The 17,212-nt window shown below is 42.2% G+C and overlaps 1 protein-coding gene across 1 annotated transcript in view; it reads left to right on the top strand.

Annotated features, from left to right (window-relative positions):
• LOC141345022 (MAM and LDL-receptor class A domain-containing protein 2) overlaps positions 1–17,212 on the top strand; it is a 35,451-nt gene that overhangs the window by 11,258 nt on the left and 6,981 nt on the right. Inside the window, exons 22-41 of the mRNA XM_073849918.1 lie at positions 2,059–2,284; positions 2,424–2,550; positions 2,692–2,821; positions 2,915–2,993; positions 3,092–3,256; positions 4,861–4,986; positions 5,102–5,317; positions 5,438–5,557; positions 5,762–5,914; positions 7,549–7,631; positions 7,706–7,879; positions 7,989–8,189; positions 8,359–8,467; positions 8,702–8,812; positions 8,899–8,992; positions 9,773–9,932; positions 10,094–10,208; positions 11,295–11,438; positions 13,349–13,536; positions 13,675–13,840. Of these exons, the coding sequence (XP_073706019.1) occupies positions 2,059–2,284; positions 2,424–2,550; positions 2,692–2,821; positions 2,915–2,993; positions 3,092–3,256; positions 4,861–4,986; positions 5,102–5,317; positions 5,438–5,557; positions 5,762–5,914; positions 7,549–7,631; positions 7,706–7,879; positions 7,989–8,189; positions 8,359–8,467; positions 8,702–8,812; positions 8,899–8,992; positions 9,773–9,932; positions 10,094–10,208; positions 11,295–11,438; positions 13,349–13,536; positions 13,675–13,840 (2,887 nt within the window). The remainder of the gene's footprint in view (positions 1–2,058; positions 2,285–2,423; positions 2,551–2,691; positions 2,822–2,914; positions 2,994–3,091; positions 3,257–4,860; positions 4,987–5,101; positions 5,318–5,437; positions 5,558–5,761; positions 5,915–7,548; positions 7,632–7,705; positions 7,880–7,988; positions 8,190–8,358; positions 8,468–8,701; positions 8,813–8,898; positions 8,993–9,772; positions 9,933–10,093; positions 10,209–11,294; positions 11,439–13,348; positions 13,537–13,674; positions 13,841–17,212) is intronic.

Below are 17,212 nucleotides of genomic sequence, written 5' to 3'. Positions count from 1 at the left end.
TGTCTCCTGACAGTCCCTCTGCTCACCCACATCCCACCTTCAGTGCAGAGGACTTGCCATGGGACTGCCAGTCTTCATCGGTGTCCAGACTGAGGGATCCCTCACCATCACCTCCAGTCTCAGAGTCCTGGACTCCACCTCGGCCCTCCGACCCTGCGGCTCCACCCCTGCTCTGTGCTCCCTCGTCTCCGTTGTCGGCCGTCGGCCCACCAGCTCCTCCGGGCTCCATCGTCTCTCCGGCTCCGCCCCGGTCAGTCGTCGCCCCACCTTCGCCTCTGGACTCTACTCCTCCGGCTGCGCCTCGTCACTCCGTCCTGCCGGCTCTGTGGACCTCCTCCCTCCCGTGGGCACAGCCTCGATCCTCTGTCACTCCGGCTCCGCTGCGTACCTCCGGACCTCCATCTCCGCCGGGGTCGCCAGAGCCTTGGGCTCCGCCTTGGCCCTCCGGATCCTCGGTGTCACCTAGGACCATCGACTCTCCGGTTCCGCCTCGGGCTCCACCGGCTCCACCTCCGTCGGTCAGCCCCATGCAGGAGCCAACCCTTCCTCCGCCATGGCTTCTCCCTCCGTCGGCTCCGCCTCAGTTCGTGGTTCCAGTACCCCTACATGGACCTGGCCCTCCATCCCTCCCCCTGTTCCGCCTCCGCTCCACCACCCTCCAGGTTGTATTATGTGGTTAGAGCGTCTGGAAGCCGCTCCTTGGGGAGGGGCTCTGTCATGTATCTGGTCTGTCTTCTCATCATGAACTCTTGCACACACATTCTGGACTGCAATCCCCATAAGCCACTGCACCAATCACTGCACACAGCTGCTCCTTGTTTCCCACTGAACTGATTGCTGCACACACCTGTTTCACATTTACCCACATGCATTTAAGCTTCACACACACACAGCCACTCTGCGAAGTCTTATTGTTCCTATGGTCGTAATTCTAAGCGTTTATCTCTGTGTTGGATTCTCTGTGTATGACTCTGGACTGTGTACCCCGTTGACGATTCCTGCTACCTGCCATTGCGACCATTGCCTGTCTATTGAACTGTTTCCCGGATTACCTACGTTGTTCCTGTTTTCTGGTGATTATTCCTGCATGTTGACGATTCTCAATAAATGCTGCAAATGGATCCGCACGTCTCAGTCTGACTCCCTGTGACAGCATCATTCTAAACCTATATGATTTTTTTTTTTATTCTGTGAACACAAAAGAAAATCTTTCTTCTTTGGAATGTTGGTGACCAAACTGTTTTGGTTCCTTTTGACTTCCATTGTATTGAAAAGCAGTGGAAGGCAATATAAACCAAAACTGTTCACAGAAGAAAGGAAGTCATATGGTTTGGAATGACAAGAAGTTGAGTACATCATGATAGAATTTGGGTGAATTTTGGAAAGACTATCTATTTAAGTTGCATTTCACTGTTCATTTCGATATCCACATTAGCTAAGTAGCAATTTGTGAATTAATCATTGAATCAGATTGTCAGCTGATTTGGTTCACAGACCTGGTCTGAATTATTAATCACTGCTTTTCTTCTGTTCTTATTTTTGGCTAAATTATTTCTGGTCATAAAGGGTCATACATTTTTTCTTTGCTTGATTTAATCTCTCCTTCCTTTGATATCTTTTATTTGCTTTTTGGTAACACTTTACAATAAGGTAATTTGTTAACATTAGATAATTTATCACCTAACATGAACAAACAATGAACAACACTATATTTCACTATTTATTCATCTTTGTTAATGTTAGTTAATAAAAATACAGCTGTTTGTTGTTCATGTTAGTTTACAGTGTATTAACTAATGTTTAAAAAAAACTACTTGTGATTTTAATAATGCATTAGTAAAAACTAAAATTAACATTAAGGTTAATAAATACTGTAGAAGTATTGTTCATTCTAAGTTCATGTTAACTAATGAATCTTATTGTGAAGTGTTACTGTATTATTTTCATAATGTGTTTATAATATGCAGTTCCTGAATTTAATCTCCTTACTTACAGAAAAAGTAAACCGTGTGTTATGCATTTTTTTTTTCTGAATCATGATTTTGCTTTCACACATAGGTTGCATTCCGAGCAGAGGTCAGTGCAAACTCTGAGTCATTTGTTCTGCTGGATGATGTCTCAGTTAAAACTGGAGCATGTTCCCCAAAAGGAAGTTGTGATTTTGAGTCAGGAATGTGTACATGGGTCAACATTGCTAATGGCATCACAGATGGACATGACTGGATTCATGCAGACGGTCACTACAGAGGTCCTTTGGTCGATTATACTACGTACACTGCAGATGGTGAGCAATGGAGGGGGGAAAAAACAGTGTGACCTCCCTGATCTATTGTGTTTGTTGATATTGCAAACATTTTTTCACAAGTCAAATGAGATTAGACACAGCACATGATGATCATTGTTTTCTCCTGTTTCTCTTTCAGGCAAATTTCTTTTGAGCCCATCTCAGAGAAACACGCCAGGCCAAAAAAGCAGTTCTGTTTTGATCTCAGAAATGATCCAGCCAACCAGTGATTCCTGTTTTGAGTTCTGGTGCCAAATGAATGGAAGGTCTGCTCTTGCTTTCCCATCTGTTTTTTTATTTTATTTTTTTATTTTTTTTTTTGCTTCAGCTAAAGACACCCTCTCTTCCACTGTTGGACTTTCAGTTGTGATTAATTAAATTTTTATGGTGTGCTTTTCTATTGCCAGTGACCCTGGGATCCTTAGAGTGCTATTAGATTCAGGTGCAACAGAGCAAGAGTTGTTGTTTGAAAAACAGTTCACTGGGAGCAACTGGAAAAATGTCTCTGTCACTATAGCTGAGACCAAACCCTTTCAGGTGTGAAAACCTATCTATTTGGAAAGCTTTCAGCCATTATATTACATCCTTGTGTTATCATGCCATGTAACATATGTAAACCTTAAATATTAGATTCATATAGAGGCTCAAACAGGCAGTGAAGGCTACATCGCTGTGGATGACATTAGACTGACAAATGGGCCATGTAAAGGTAAACTGCCTTTCTAATCTGCCTTTTCTTTTGTATGACTCTCAGGAAAATAAGCAGTGTTTGAGGGTTGTTTACTGTTTTCACTGATTTCCATTCAGATATCAGTGTGGAAAGTGGAGTGTTTGTTGGCTGCGACTTTGAGACAGGAACATGTGAATGGAGAGATATCAGTTTTGGCCAGTTTGTTTGGGAGCGGGACCAGAATGGTACAATCACCGCCAACACTGGCCCATCAGTTGACCACACTACTGGAACAGAGCTGGGTAAAATCTTTTTGGAATAAAAAATTCTGAATGACCATAACTAATACAGTGGATCAAAATTAGAGAACAACCTGCAATTTCCTAAATTTCGAGGCTACTGCTTAGTCCTATTTGAAGTTATCCTAATAGGAGTATAAAGACAGTTTTAAGCATATTTCATAAATGAATTGTATTCTGAAGCACAGTATAACAAACTTTAATGAGATATTTAAAAAAAATATCTGATCAAAATTAGAGAATACTTACAGACACCTCCAAAATATTGGTGTTAATCTGGCACCTGGTGCTAATTTCCTTAGTTATATGACAAACCCTATTTAACTGGCAGCTTTCCTCCAATTTTCACTGAGATTGCAAGATGGTGGGATGCTTTAAGATGAATGAAACCCTGTGACAGGAGGTTGTCCAGATAAAGGCCAAAGGGACACTTTCAGCCACTGCAAGAAAAGTTGGTCATTCCAAATCTGTGATTTCTCGAATGTTGCAGGTTTACAATGACACTGATTAATTAAAGTCTCCCAAAAAGGCTGGTCGTCCATGTAAGACAGATAGATGGAATAATGCAGAGACCCTCAATGGGGAATCGGTTCAGCACTGCAGCTGGAATTGCTTGCCTGTTTATTGCTGAACAGGGTACAGATCTGCCTCAGCATGTTTAAGAGTAGTCGGACTGAAAGCGCACTCTGCAGTGACCAAACCTCTCATCAGCAGAAAGAATCAAAGGCTAAGCTCAGCTTTGCTGAGGAGCATGTTGAGTGGGATAAGGAGAACTGGTCCATGGTGATGAAAGTTTAATTTATTTGGGTCTGATAGGAAAGATTTAGTTCGGCATTAGACTGGGGAAAGACTGAAATCCAAGTTCATAAAGAAGTCAGTGAAAGAAGAGGAGGAAGTGTCATGGTTTCACAGATGTTTTCTACAGTAGGAGTTGGGCCTCTTATACAGCTACATGGCAGGGTGAATGCAAATGTTTGTCAAAACCTCCTTCAGTAACATGCCGTTCCTTCCCTGCAAGCATCTCCTTATCAACCTGCAAAACAGATAAAGCAGTTCCTTAAAGCTAAGAACAGAGAGTCCTGACTCCTGATCTAAGCCTGATTGAAAATCTCTGAAAAATCCTTGGCGACAAAGTTATAACTTTTCTACTAAGAAAGCCACTTCAGTTACCAAACTATGGAAGAGAGTGGAAGAGGTGTGGACCAAGATCACAGCAGTGCAGTGTGAGAAACTATTGATATCCTGCAGTCGCAGATGTGATGAATCATTCAAAGCGAAGGTCTCTACACTTCCTACTAATTTCTAATAGCTGTAACCCTCCAAAATTTTAGTTGTAATCTTCTTTTGTACTACGGTGGTTTCTGTTCTCTAATTTTGATCATTGTTTTCGACAAGATAAAGGCTGTTGTTAAAATGCCTTGGATATTTTGTCAAACGTGTTAGTAGAAAAGTGGTATACCTACAGCTAATATACCTTCAAATTTTAAACAATAAAGATTAACAATATTTTATTGTTCTCTTATTTTGATCTCCACTGTACATTATATAAAAACAGAATGATATCGGTGTCATATAATTAAAAAAATAGGCTCATGTACTTGTTTTAGGTTGGTACATGGCAGTAGAAGCCAGTCATGGTGAGCACAACAGCTATGCTGCTTTACAAAGTCCTGCCATGAAAGAGGCCAGCAATGAGTGTCTGCTTGAATTCTACTACCACATGTTTGGAGAAGGTAAAACTAGAAGTCTTTAAGTGTAAAATTATGAGACTTTACAGTACGTCTGGCCATACTTAAGTATTTACACCGTAGTTCAAACAGTTTATCTACATTATCTTGTCTTTGCCAGGCATTGGGGAACTGAAAGTGTTCCTCCAGGAGGGCCCAAGGAGGACACCATTGTGGTGGATGTCTGGTAACCATGCAGATGAGTGGCATCGGGCAGAGTTGAGTGTGGGTCGCACACATCAAGTTTTCACTCTCCTCTTCGAGGCTACCAGAACCTACAGTGAGCTCGGGGACATTGCTATAGATGACATCTCCTTTTTCAACTGCACTCTGCCAGGCAGGTTACAACTTATTCAGACTGATAAATTAATTTTAAAGCACTCAAAGCGCTGTAACTTTAACCATGGACATTAGTCAAGCCAAGACATTAGTCCATCATCCATTATTTCTTCTTCAGAGCCTCATGAATCTTGTCAAGAGGGAATGTTCACATGTTCCAACAAAGTGTGTGTGGAGCCGAACAGAGTTTGTGACTACACAGATGACTGCGGTGATGGCACGGATGAAGAGCTCTGTGGTATGACTGTGGGTTATTCATGAGCCAGGATAAAATATAATGCTTTCGAAAATTTGGATGGAGTGGGATGTCTGTTTAAATGATCAAAAATATGGTTCTGTCAGAGCCATTTTGTTTTTTAGCTGTAAACGCACTGCTATGAAGTCTGCAAAACAGTCTCATATTATGAGGAACTGTACTATATCTTGATTTATGTGGGTTTAGATAAAAAGGGTTTTACCCATCGCTGCAGTTTCGAGCATGGCATGTTCTCATGGGAAAAGAGTGACTTGAAAGCTGGCTGGATTTTGCATAAAGGAGAACAGGCCTGGCCGAAGCATGGGCCACCAAGAGATCACACCCGCAATAATGGAGCAGGTACTCCAATACCAATTCTTTTTGAAAGAAATTAAGTACAAATGCACTTTCTATTATTTAAAGAATCCTGAAAAAATCAGTCAGCACAACTGTTTTACACACTGATATTAATAATAATGCTTCTTGAGCAACAAATTGGCATATTGGAATGATTTCTGAAGGATAATGTGATGCTGAAGGCTAGAGTACTGGCCAAACTTAGTGTAAATGATTTAAAAATATGGTACACACAATTTCCATGTCATTTAGCCTAATAGTGACACAAGGTATATTTTTTATAGCAATATATAGAATGGTTCATGTTCTACCAGTCAACCGATATGTGTTTTTCGGGGATTATGCCGATACCGATTATTACAAATTACGTGGACCGATAACCGATATTTTTAACCGATATATGCAGTTAAGGTCAAATGTTTTTTCAGAATCTGTGAAATGTTAATTATTTTACCAAAATAAGAGGAATCATACAAAATGCATGTTATTGTTTATTCACTACTGACCTGAGTAAGATATTTCACATAACATATGTTTACATATAGTCCACAAGATAAAATAATAGTTGAATTTATAAAAAGTACCTTGTTCAAAGGTTTACATCCCCTTGATTCTTAATACTGTGTTGTTACCTAAATGATCCACAGCTGTGTTTTTGGTTTAGTGATAGTTGTTTACGAGTCCCTTGGTTGTCCTAAACTGGCTACTATTCCGCAGAAAAATCCTCCAGGTCCCACAAATTCTTTGGTTTTACAGCATTTGTGTGTGTGTGTGTGTGTGTGTGTGTGTGTGTGTGTGTGTGTGTGTTTTTTTTAAAATCTATCTTTTCATACTGAGGACAATTGAGGGATTCATATGCAACTATTACAGAAGGTTCAAACATTCACTGATGCTCCAGAAAGAAAAAGAATGCATTAAGAGCCCGGGGGTGAAAACTTTGGAACAGAATGGGGATGGGCATGTTTCCCAGCAGACAAAATAAGTTACATTTTTACCCTGATCTTCAAATTAAAAAAGTTTTCACCCCTAGCTCTTCATGCATCGTTTTTTCTTCTGAAGCATCAGTGAGTGTTTGAACCTTCTGTAATAGTTGCGTATGAGTCCCTCAGTTGTCCTCAGTGTGAAAAGATAGATCTAAAAAATCATGCAGTCATTGTTAGAAAGGGTTCAAATACACAAAAATGCTGGAAAACCAAAGAATTTGTGGGACCTGAAGGATTTTTAGGACAAACAAGGGACTCCTTAACAACTATCACTTAAAAAAACATCCAGGCAACAACACAGCATTAAGAATGTACATTTTTGAACATGGTCATTTTAATAAATTCAACTATTATTTTCTCTTGTGGACTGTATGTAAACATTATATGAAATATCTTATTCAAGTCAGAACTACATGGGAAAAAAAACTTGACCTCAACTGTATGTCTGGTGTAAAAATGACAATTCATGTCAAAATTAAGAATAACAAGGGCTCTGACGAAAACTTTCTTTAGATGCTTTTAAATGATTTATCTGCAAATCGGTTTTGAAAATGACCAACACCAAGGCCACAAAAATGTTTAATAATTGGTCGACGCCAATCATGTGCCACTGATTGTATTCTCTTATAATGAAATGGTTATGGCATGTTCCAGGTCATTACATTTCTCCAGCCCATGATCTGGGTGAGATAGCAGAGATCACCTCCAGCACCCTGCTGCCCACTACTGATTGCACCGTGAGTCATTGTGTGAATCAAATAAAGAAACGCAGAGGCTCTTTCATATGCACTGATGCACCTTGTTCTCACAGGTGAGGTTCTACCACTATTCTCATGGTGAAAACAGCACAACTGCCAGGCTAGTTGTCATACTGAGGACACTTCGTAATGGAGACGATGACTGTATACTTTGGGACAAGACTGTGACACAGAGCTTCTACTGGCACAGAGAGGAAGTCACCTTTTCTACCACAGTTAAGAGCAAGGTAAAAAATATATATACACAGTATATGTGTCATTTACATTATTTCATGCCTTGAATAGGCTACTGTAATCACACGGATACAAATAATTCAGACTCAACTTCAATTTCAGATAGTTTTCCAATATGTGGGAATGGATGAAGCTCACACATCACAAACAGCGGTGGATGATGTTTCCTTCTCTGTAACATGTGCTCATGATCCAGACAACAGTGAGCTGCCTGTCACACCTGAGCCAACGATGACACCAGCTACAGCAACAACACCAATGACTGACGCTCCTTCAACTTCACCAACAGTCAACCCTTGTAAGGTCAGGACAATTCACCTGTAATTGTGTATATTTTATACACTGACTACTAAGTACAAAGATGAAGGGTGAATACGTGCAATAGTCATATCTTTGCTGCTCCTTTAATTTTTGATAAAAGCATTGTGAAATCTGTATCGTTTTGCGAATGCACTTGGTTTGTCAAATTCAGGAGAATGAGTTTCACTGCTGGAGGTCAGATGGTGTAACATGCATTGCAGCTGGTGCTCAGTGTAATTATGTCCTAGACTGCCCTCTAGGGGAGGATGAAGCAACATGCGGTGAGCCATTTATTTGTTTATTTATTAGGAAGAATAAATGGACAGAAATATATAATTGTCAAAATAAAGTCTAAATATTTTCAAGATCACATAGACCTAGAAAAATATAGGGGAACATATTATATATAAAATGCTATTCATATAATTATTATATATTAAATATTATATTATTTTTAAAACTATGTATACAATTTATTATTAGTAGTAGAAGTATGATTATTGATGATTATCTAGGTCCATGCAATTTTGAGAATGGACAGTGTGCATGGAGTGATATAAGTGTGGGTCCTAACAAGTGGCAATGGGTGAAGGCCTCAAACAACACAGACCACACCACTGGAACAGGTAATTCAATGCTAGATCAATCCATGAACAATTACACATCAAAATAAATATAATTCATAATTTTTTTACCCTTTACTTCTCCTCAGGGCACTACATGCAGACGTATATGGATCAATCTAAGAATGAGGCTGTGTTTCAGAGCCCATCTCTGCCTATTAGCTCTGCATACTGTCAGCTTCTGTGAGTTTATTCATAATGATGATGTGTAAAACTAGTGACAAAACTGCTTTTAATAAAAAAGTAAAGTCAAATAAAGTAAAATGTTAAGTCACACTTTATTTTAAGATTTAACTCACAATAGTAACTATTAACTTTTTATCACTTTTTCCTCAGTAAACTCCTAATTACTGCTTATTAAAGGATTAGTTCACGTTCAGAAAACATTCCTGATAATTTACTCACTCCCATGTCTTCCAAGATTTTAATGTCTTTCTTTCTTCAGTCGAAAAGAAATTAAGGAAAGTTTTTGAGGAAAACATTCCAGGATTTTTCTTCATATAGTGGACATCAGTGGGAGAATTTCTTTTTTAAATTACCCTTTTTCTTTGGCTGGGATCATGTAGAGCCCTTTGAAGCTGCACTGAAACTGCAGTTTGGCCCTTCAACCCAATATCTTTGAATGTTTTCCTCAAAAACCTTAATTTCATTACGAATGAAGAAAGAAAATCTTGGATGACATGGGGGTGAGTAAATTATTGTGGAAGTGAACTAATCTTTTAATAGTAGGGTAGTTTTAATCGTTAGGATTGTCACCCAGAATATGTACTTTATAAGTACTAATAAACGGCCAATATGCTAGTAATATGAGTGCAATATGCAACTCGTTAATAGTGAGAACTGGTCCCTAAACTAAAGTGTTAGCAAATGCTCTTATAAAACAAACAAATACTTCCATTACACAACATTAAATCATGTTCCTTCTACTCAGTTGTCCTCTCTTGTTTATCTTTTGCACACTAGGTTTCACTTCCACGTGGGTGCAGGAAGTGCAGGCAATCTCAGCGTGATCCTGCAGAAGGGAGAAGAGGACAGGAAGCTGCTCTGGTCACGATCCAGTAGCACTCCAACTCAGTGGGTCCCAGAACACTTACCACTGAGCAAACAAGATCAGCCTTACTGGGTATGTCGGTGTCAATGTGTGTGGGACGCAAAGCACTTACTGTACACATGCAATCATGAGTCTGATCTTTAAAGATTAATCCTCTAGAAACCCTGCCACAAGTTTTCTGCACAAATATAGACTTTTTTTTTTTTTTTTTTTTTTTCTGTGTTCCATTTAAGATAATTTTCAGCAGCCAGATCTCACTCAAACAGGATGATTCCCCATCTACAACTCAGACCATAGCCCTGGATGATATCTCCTTCCACAACTGTGAGAAAGACTACCAACCTTCAGGTGGGGAAGCTGCTGAGAAGTTAGACAATTAAGATTCGCTAGCACAGGAATAAATTACATTTTAAAATGTATTAACATAGAAAACAGTACTTTTTAATTTGCAAACTTTTTTCTCAATATTACAAGTTTTACTGTATTTTTGATCAAATAAATGCAGCTTTGGTGACCTTAAAGGAACACTCCACTTTTTTTGGAAATAGGCTCATTCTCCAACTCCCCCGAGTTAATAAGTTGAGTTTTACCGTTTTGAAATCCATTCAGCCGTTCTCCTGTTCTGGCGATATCACTTTTAGCATAGCTTAGCATAAATCATTGAATCCTATTAGACCAATAGCATCACGTTCAAAAATGACCAACGAGTTTCGATATTTGTCCTATTTAAAACTTGACTGCAGTTATATTGTATACTAAGACCCGCAGAAAATTTAAAGATGCGATTTTCTAGGCCGATAAGTTTAGGAACTACACTCCCATTCTGGCGTAATAGTCAAGGAAGTTTGCTGCCCTAACATGGCTGAAGCAGGCGCTGTAATATCACACAGCACAACGTGACCAACTGCATGCACAGGGAGCGTTCCTCGTTGGAAGTTATCTAGCTGGAAACTAATTTCAGGCGCTGCATGATATTACTGCGCCTGCTGCGTCCATATTACGGCAGCAAACTTCCTTGACTATTACACCGGAATGGAAGTGTAGTTCCTTATCTAATCGGCCTAGAAAATCGCATCTTAGTACACGATATAACTGCAGAAGAGTCAAGTTTTAAATAGGACAAATATCGAAACTCGTTGGTCATTTTTGAACGCGATGCTATTGGTCTAATAGGATTCAATGATCTATGCTAAGCTATGCTAAAAGTGATATCGCCAGAACAGGAGAACGGCTGAATGCATTTCAAAAAGGTAAAACTCAACTTATTAACTCGGGGGAAGTTGGAGAATGAGCCTATTTCCAAAAAAGTGGAGTGTTCCTATAAGAGACTTCTTGTAACAACATTTAAAAAAAATGACCAACTCCAAAATTTTTTGAAAGGTTCTGAACTGAACCTCTTTATGAGATCATGTCTCACTTTTTCCTGTACTCCAGACTTTTCCTTGGTCACATGCTCCTTTGAGAAGGACTTGTGTGGGTGGATCCAGGGAGCTGCAGAGGAACTAGACTGGGAGAGATGGAGTGAATATACTGAGACCCCAAATGCAGGTCCTCCAGGTGACCACACCAGTGGAAATGGTGAGCCAACAACCATTGCACCATATCAGCTCAATCATCACATGTCTTAAAAGTTTAGTAGAAAATTAGCCCATGATTTACTCACCCTATGTCTTATGTATATAATGCTGCGTTCACACCGCCCCAAACGTCAAGCGTCAGCTGCGGCAAGATTACATGTAAAGTCTATGGTTGAGTCCGTCAGAGGTCCGTCAGAGGCTCTGCGGTGCGTTGTGTGCTTTGGATCCGTCAACTTTTCAAGCGTTACCTGCGTTTCAAGCGTCAACACAGCAAACGCAAGCAACGCAGAAGTTCAGCTAGCTGAACTTTTGACGGACTTGACGCACTTGACGCAGTGTGTCAACCAATCAGAGTGTCTCACTGTAGCGACGTCACCACACGTATCTTGAATGAAGCCGGAGCAGAAAAAAAATCATTTTCAATTTAATTATATCATATATATATATTGCTCATTGTAGCCGTCTGCATTCGCAGAGAATTGTATGATCCGTCCTCGTTGTTCGGGATGTCGGCTAAGTTATCAAATCTTTTCTTAACGTAATTATTTCCCATTTCGTTAGCTAGCGAAACATGGTCATGAGAAGATTCCAAAATGTCCACTCCCTACTAGTTTGCCATTGTTTATTCAGGAGAAAGTGTGCAAACTAGATGCGTTGGGAGCATTGCCTGACGTGTGCGGTGTGAACGCACCAAAAAGCAAGTGTTGCAAGCTTCAACGTACATGCGTCAAACTAGATGCGTTGGGACCGTTGCCTGACGCAGACAAAGTGTGCAGTGTGAACGCACCATATGACTTTCTTTTTTGATTTGAATCCAATCAAAGTTATATAAAAAATCGTTCTGGCTCTTCCAAGCTTTATTATTGCAGTGGACGGGTGTTTCTGTATAACAGTTCAAAAGAAGTCCAATAAAGTGCATCCATCCATAATAAAAAGTACTTCACATGGCTTTGGGCGGTGAATAAAGTAGGGATGTGCACGAGTACTCGATTAATCGATTACTCGAACCCATCAGCGACGATCGAGCATGAAGATGACGATCGATTGACTTTAAAACTAAAAATTTGCGGGGCTTCAGTTGCCGTTGTTTTAAAGTAACGGGAGAAGCGCATCCACTACTTTATCATTGGCACGTAGTTCAAGCTCACATGCATTTTGTGTAGATAAATACAATTTGTAATATAACATTTACATATTTATGTATCTAGGCTATGTGATTAATTCTATATACAATGTGTCATGTAGAAAAAGCGCTTCAGCTTCACCTCATGCTGTTATTTCTTTTAAATGTTTACTGTATACTGTGACGCAAACGCCCTGCCCCTTGCTTAAACTCCACCCCCGATTAATCGAGTACTCGTTTCTCAAACCTGTGGATTAATCGAAATGAAATATGATCAGAAATGCCCATCCCTAGAATAAAGGTCTCTTTTAGCAAATTGATGCGTTTTTGTAAGAAAAATATCCATATTTAAAACATAATACTCACTTTTCTCTAGCTTGCGCTAACTTTTATACATGCAAGCCATTCTGGGCGGATGACGTAGGATGTATGCGTTGCGGCACGCTGATCTTGTGAAAACCAATGTTTGTTTACAGGAGCAAAGGGAGCAAAGTTTCCTTACTTTAGCAAAGGAAAACTCTCCTCTTGGCTTATATCGAAATACTCCGACAATCCTTGTTTTGCACTACAGGAGGCCTTTATTCACCCCCCCCGGAGCAGTGAGAAGCACTTTTATTCATGGATGGATGCACTTTATTGGACTTCTTTTGGGCTGTTGAACAGAAACGCCCACCCACTGCCATAATAAAGCTTGAAAGAGCCAGTACAATTTTTAATATAACTCCGATTGGAATCGACATTTTTGGGGGAACTAACTCTTTAATCATGTGTCTCTTGCTATGTTCCAGGGTATTATTTGTACATCAAGAGCTCAAGTCACAGCAGAACAGGGGATATGGCTCATCTGAAGTCTCCTCTGTCTCCCCCAACTGGACCTGAGGGATATTGCTTCACATTCTGGTATCACATGTTTGGAGCAACAGTGGGATCATTAAGAATGTCTGTATATGACGTTTCATCTGACCACATCACATCAGTAAGACTCACAAGAATAAGGCATTTTTATGGCTTTTTCTAATTTCACATGTAAGAAGTGTTTTTATAATAAACTGTAAATGCTTTTCTCTTATAGTAAATGTTTTACTAACCAGATTTTTTGTCCCTAAAACTGTAGATGTGGCAAAGGAAGGGTTCTCAGGGGACTGAATGGCAGATGGCTCAGAGTCATGTGAAACTAACAGAAGTTCATCAGATATTAATTGAGGCTTCAGTTGGAGGACCGTCTGGTCACATTGCTATAGATGATTTATCTGTCACTAAAGGTGCCTGCGCTCCCACAGGTAATTAATAACATAGCTTAGCATTTGGTCTGTTGTTTTTCACACTGTCCTGTTGAAATGTCCTCCATGCTTGCTAGAGCACCACAAGCATTTGGCACAGCTGTTACATAATGTTGTATTCATCCATCTAGATGCCATCTTTAGTATCAAACTTTTAACTGTCAGCTTAGTGACACATTTAGAGCATTTGATTAATGTTAAAGGCAACTTGATTAACTGTACCATGCAAAAATGTGAGCCTGGAGAGGAGGTAATTTGATTAAGGGAATCTTGACCATAAAACTTTTAAATATTCAAATTTATATGAAAATCCTTTATATAACTAGGTTTAAGAAGTAGTGATCAACAAAATATGTTTGAATATTTAAGTTAATTGGTGAAATAATTTTTATTGGAATACATGACATATTGACACCATATTGGTTTACTATTGGTTTACTATGTTTCCGCCACTAAATAAAAAACAAAAGGTTATTGCGACTTTTTATCTCACAATTCAGACTTTTTTATAAACTCGCAATTGCATGTTATAAAGTCAGAATTGTGAGATATAAACTAGCAATTCTGAGAAAAAAAGTCTGAATTTTGCAAGAAAAAAGTAAAAATTGAATTTGAATAAAAAATAAAAAGGTTATAGCGACTTTTTATCTCACAATTCTAACTTTTTTCACAGAATTGCATGATATAAACTCAATTGTGAGGAATAAAGAAGGAAAAAGGAAAAAAAAAAAAAAACTTGCAATTCTGACTTTTTTCCGGCAAATGCAAGTTCACGAGTTCGCGCTTACATATAATTAGCCGGAGAATAGAAATGCATGTTTGGCGTGCTGTCCGGTGAAGGGCTCCGAGCTCGGGGATGGCCCGAACCCAGAGTACCCCCCCAATAGAAGTAGTGAGAACTCGGAGTGAGGAGATGGGGTGGTGGAGGGTTACTGATAAACCATCAAGTGAATGGAGGTGAGTCCGCTGTATTTAAACCTATGGCGCTGATTGACTTGAGTGGGCTCCTCTTGTGCTGTTTACGCTAAGTATCTGACGCGCTTCTCCCGAACTTTGTTAATGAAACATCATTTCACGAGTTCGCGCTTACATATAATTAGCCGGAGAATAGAAATGCATGTTTGGCGTGCTGTCCGGTGAAGGGCTCCGAGCTCGGGGATGGCCCGAACCCAGAGTACCCCCCAAAAAGCAAATAGATAGAAGGACAGCCACCGGATTAAAGACACCCCCCAAAATAGACACTAATGTGACGGGGGCTGATGATCGGGAAGTTGGCAGGTAGGCAGGCCAGAGTGCTCTGGTTTGAGGCTACAGTCAGGTAGGCCCTGCCAGCTGTTGATGTTGGAGTACGTGGTTTGGGGTCGGAAGGACTACTGAGATGATAGGCGGGAGATTATGGCACGTGGCGTTGGATAGATGAGTCTCGCTTGTGGGCGGCGAGTATGTAGGCCCGACCGGGAGGGCTCTCACCGGCGGGGAGGTAGAATGAAAAGCCCGCCTGGGAGGGCTCTCTTGGCAACGATGGGAGATCAAGACTCCTAGCGTTGCACCAGGCGGGGGGGAGGGAGAGTTTAGCCCCTGGGTGGGGGGGATGAGAGAAAAACCTGCCTGGGAGGGCTCTCATGGCAATGATAGGAGATCAAGACTCCTAGCATTGCACCAGGCAGGGTGAAGACGTAGCGTTTGGCCCGCCCGCTGGGTGGGAAGGGGAAACTGAACGAACCTGCCTGGGAGGGCTCTCATGGCAATGATAGGAGATCAAGACTCCTAGCATTGCACCAGGCAGGGGAAAGGTGTAGCATTTGGCCCGCCCGCTGGGTGGAAAGGGAAAACTGAACGAACCTGCCTGGGAGGGCTCTCATGGCAATGATAGGAGATCAAGACTCCTAGCGTTGCACCAGGCAGGGGGAAGGTGTAGCGTTTGGCCCGCCCGCTGGGTGGAAAGGGGAAACTGAACGAACCTGCCTGGGAGGGCTCTCATGGCAATGATAGGAGATCAAGACTCCTAGCATTGCACCAGGCAGGGGAAAGGTGTAGCGTTTGGCCCGCCCGCTGGGTGGAAAGGGAAAACTGAACGAACCTGCCTGGGAGGGCTCTCATGGCAATGATAGGAGATCAAGACTCCTAGCATGGCACCAGGCGGGGACGTTGCATCGGACAGAGGAAGGCATGACGTTTGGCCCGCTGGGCGGGAGGCGGAAAGACAAGCCCGCCTGGGAGGGCTCTCATGGCAATGATAGGAGATCGGGACTCCTAACATTGCACCAGGCGGGGGGAGGAGGCGTAGAGTCTGGCCGGCCGGGCGGGAAGGGAAAGTGAAAGAACCTGCCTGGGAGGGCTCTCATGGCAATGATGGGAGATCAAGACTCCTAGCATTGCACCAGGCAGGGGAAAGGTGTAGGGTTAGGCCCGCCGGGCCGGGAGGGAGAAAAAGACCCGCCTGGGAGGGCTCTCATGGCAATGGTGGGAGATCAAGACTCCTAGCATTGCACCAGGCGGGGGGATAGGGAGACCTGGAGAAGGTTACTTTGGGTGGCTTATGGGCTGATGAGGGTTTGGTGGGCTTCTTTGATATGTGACTGGCTAGTTCTGATGTAGCTCTGAAAGGCTTCTGATGACCATCTTCCTAGGGTTTGGATCTGCTGTTTAGAGAGGCCTTTCTGGGCTGCTGATGTTGCTGCCCCGATGCGAAAAGAGTGGCTTGAGAAATTTCCTGCTGGGATGCCTGATGATTGCAGGACGGACTTGAGATGTTTTTGGAACCAGAAGCGATTAGCAGGTCTTTTGGCTTCGGCATTGGTGTTGCAGTGAAGAGCGAGTACTGTGGTTGGAGGAGTGAGCTGTAGGAGGCTGGTGGAGGGCCTGTGTGAGGCAGCCAGTGCGACCAGGCGCTCGCTTGAGCTGCGAGCCCCGAGTTGACGGCAGAGGGAGGCGGGGCTGTGTGTGACAGCCAGTGCGGCCAGGTGCTCGCTTGAGCTGCGAGCCCTGAGCTGACGGCAGAGGGAGGCGGGGCTGTGTGTGACAGCCAGTGCGGCCAGGTGCTCGCTTGAGCTGCGAGCCCCGAGCTGACGGCAACGGGAGGCGGGGCTGTGTGTGACAGCCAGTGCGGCCAGGTACTCGCTCGAGCTGGGAGATCCGAGCTGACGGCAGTGGGAGGCGGGGCTGTGTGAGGCGGCAAGTGCGGCCAAGCACTCGCTTGAGCTGCGAGATCCGAGCTGACATGAGCTGGAGGCGGGGCTGTGTGTGACAGCCAGTGCGGCCAGGTGCTCGCTTGAGCTGCGCGATCCGAGCTGACTGCAGCTAGAGGCGGGGCTGTGTGAGGCGGCCATTGTGGCCAAGCGCTCGCTTGAGCTGCGAGCCCCGAGCTGCCGG

Source organism: Garra rufa, chromosome 10 (assembly GCF_049309525.1).
Source record: "Garra rufa chromosome 10, GarRuf1.0, whole genome shotgun sequence".
NCBI lineage: Eukaryota > Metazoa > Chordata > Actinopteri > Cypriniformes > Cyprinidae > Garra > Garra rufa.
Note: the sequence above shows the minus strand (reverse complement) of the source record. Positions and strands in the feature narration are given on the sequence as shown.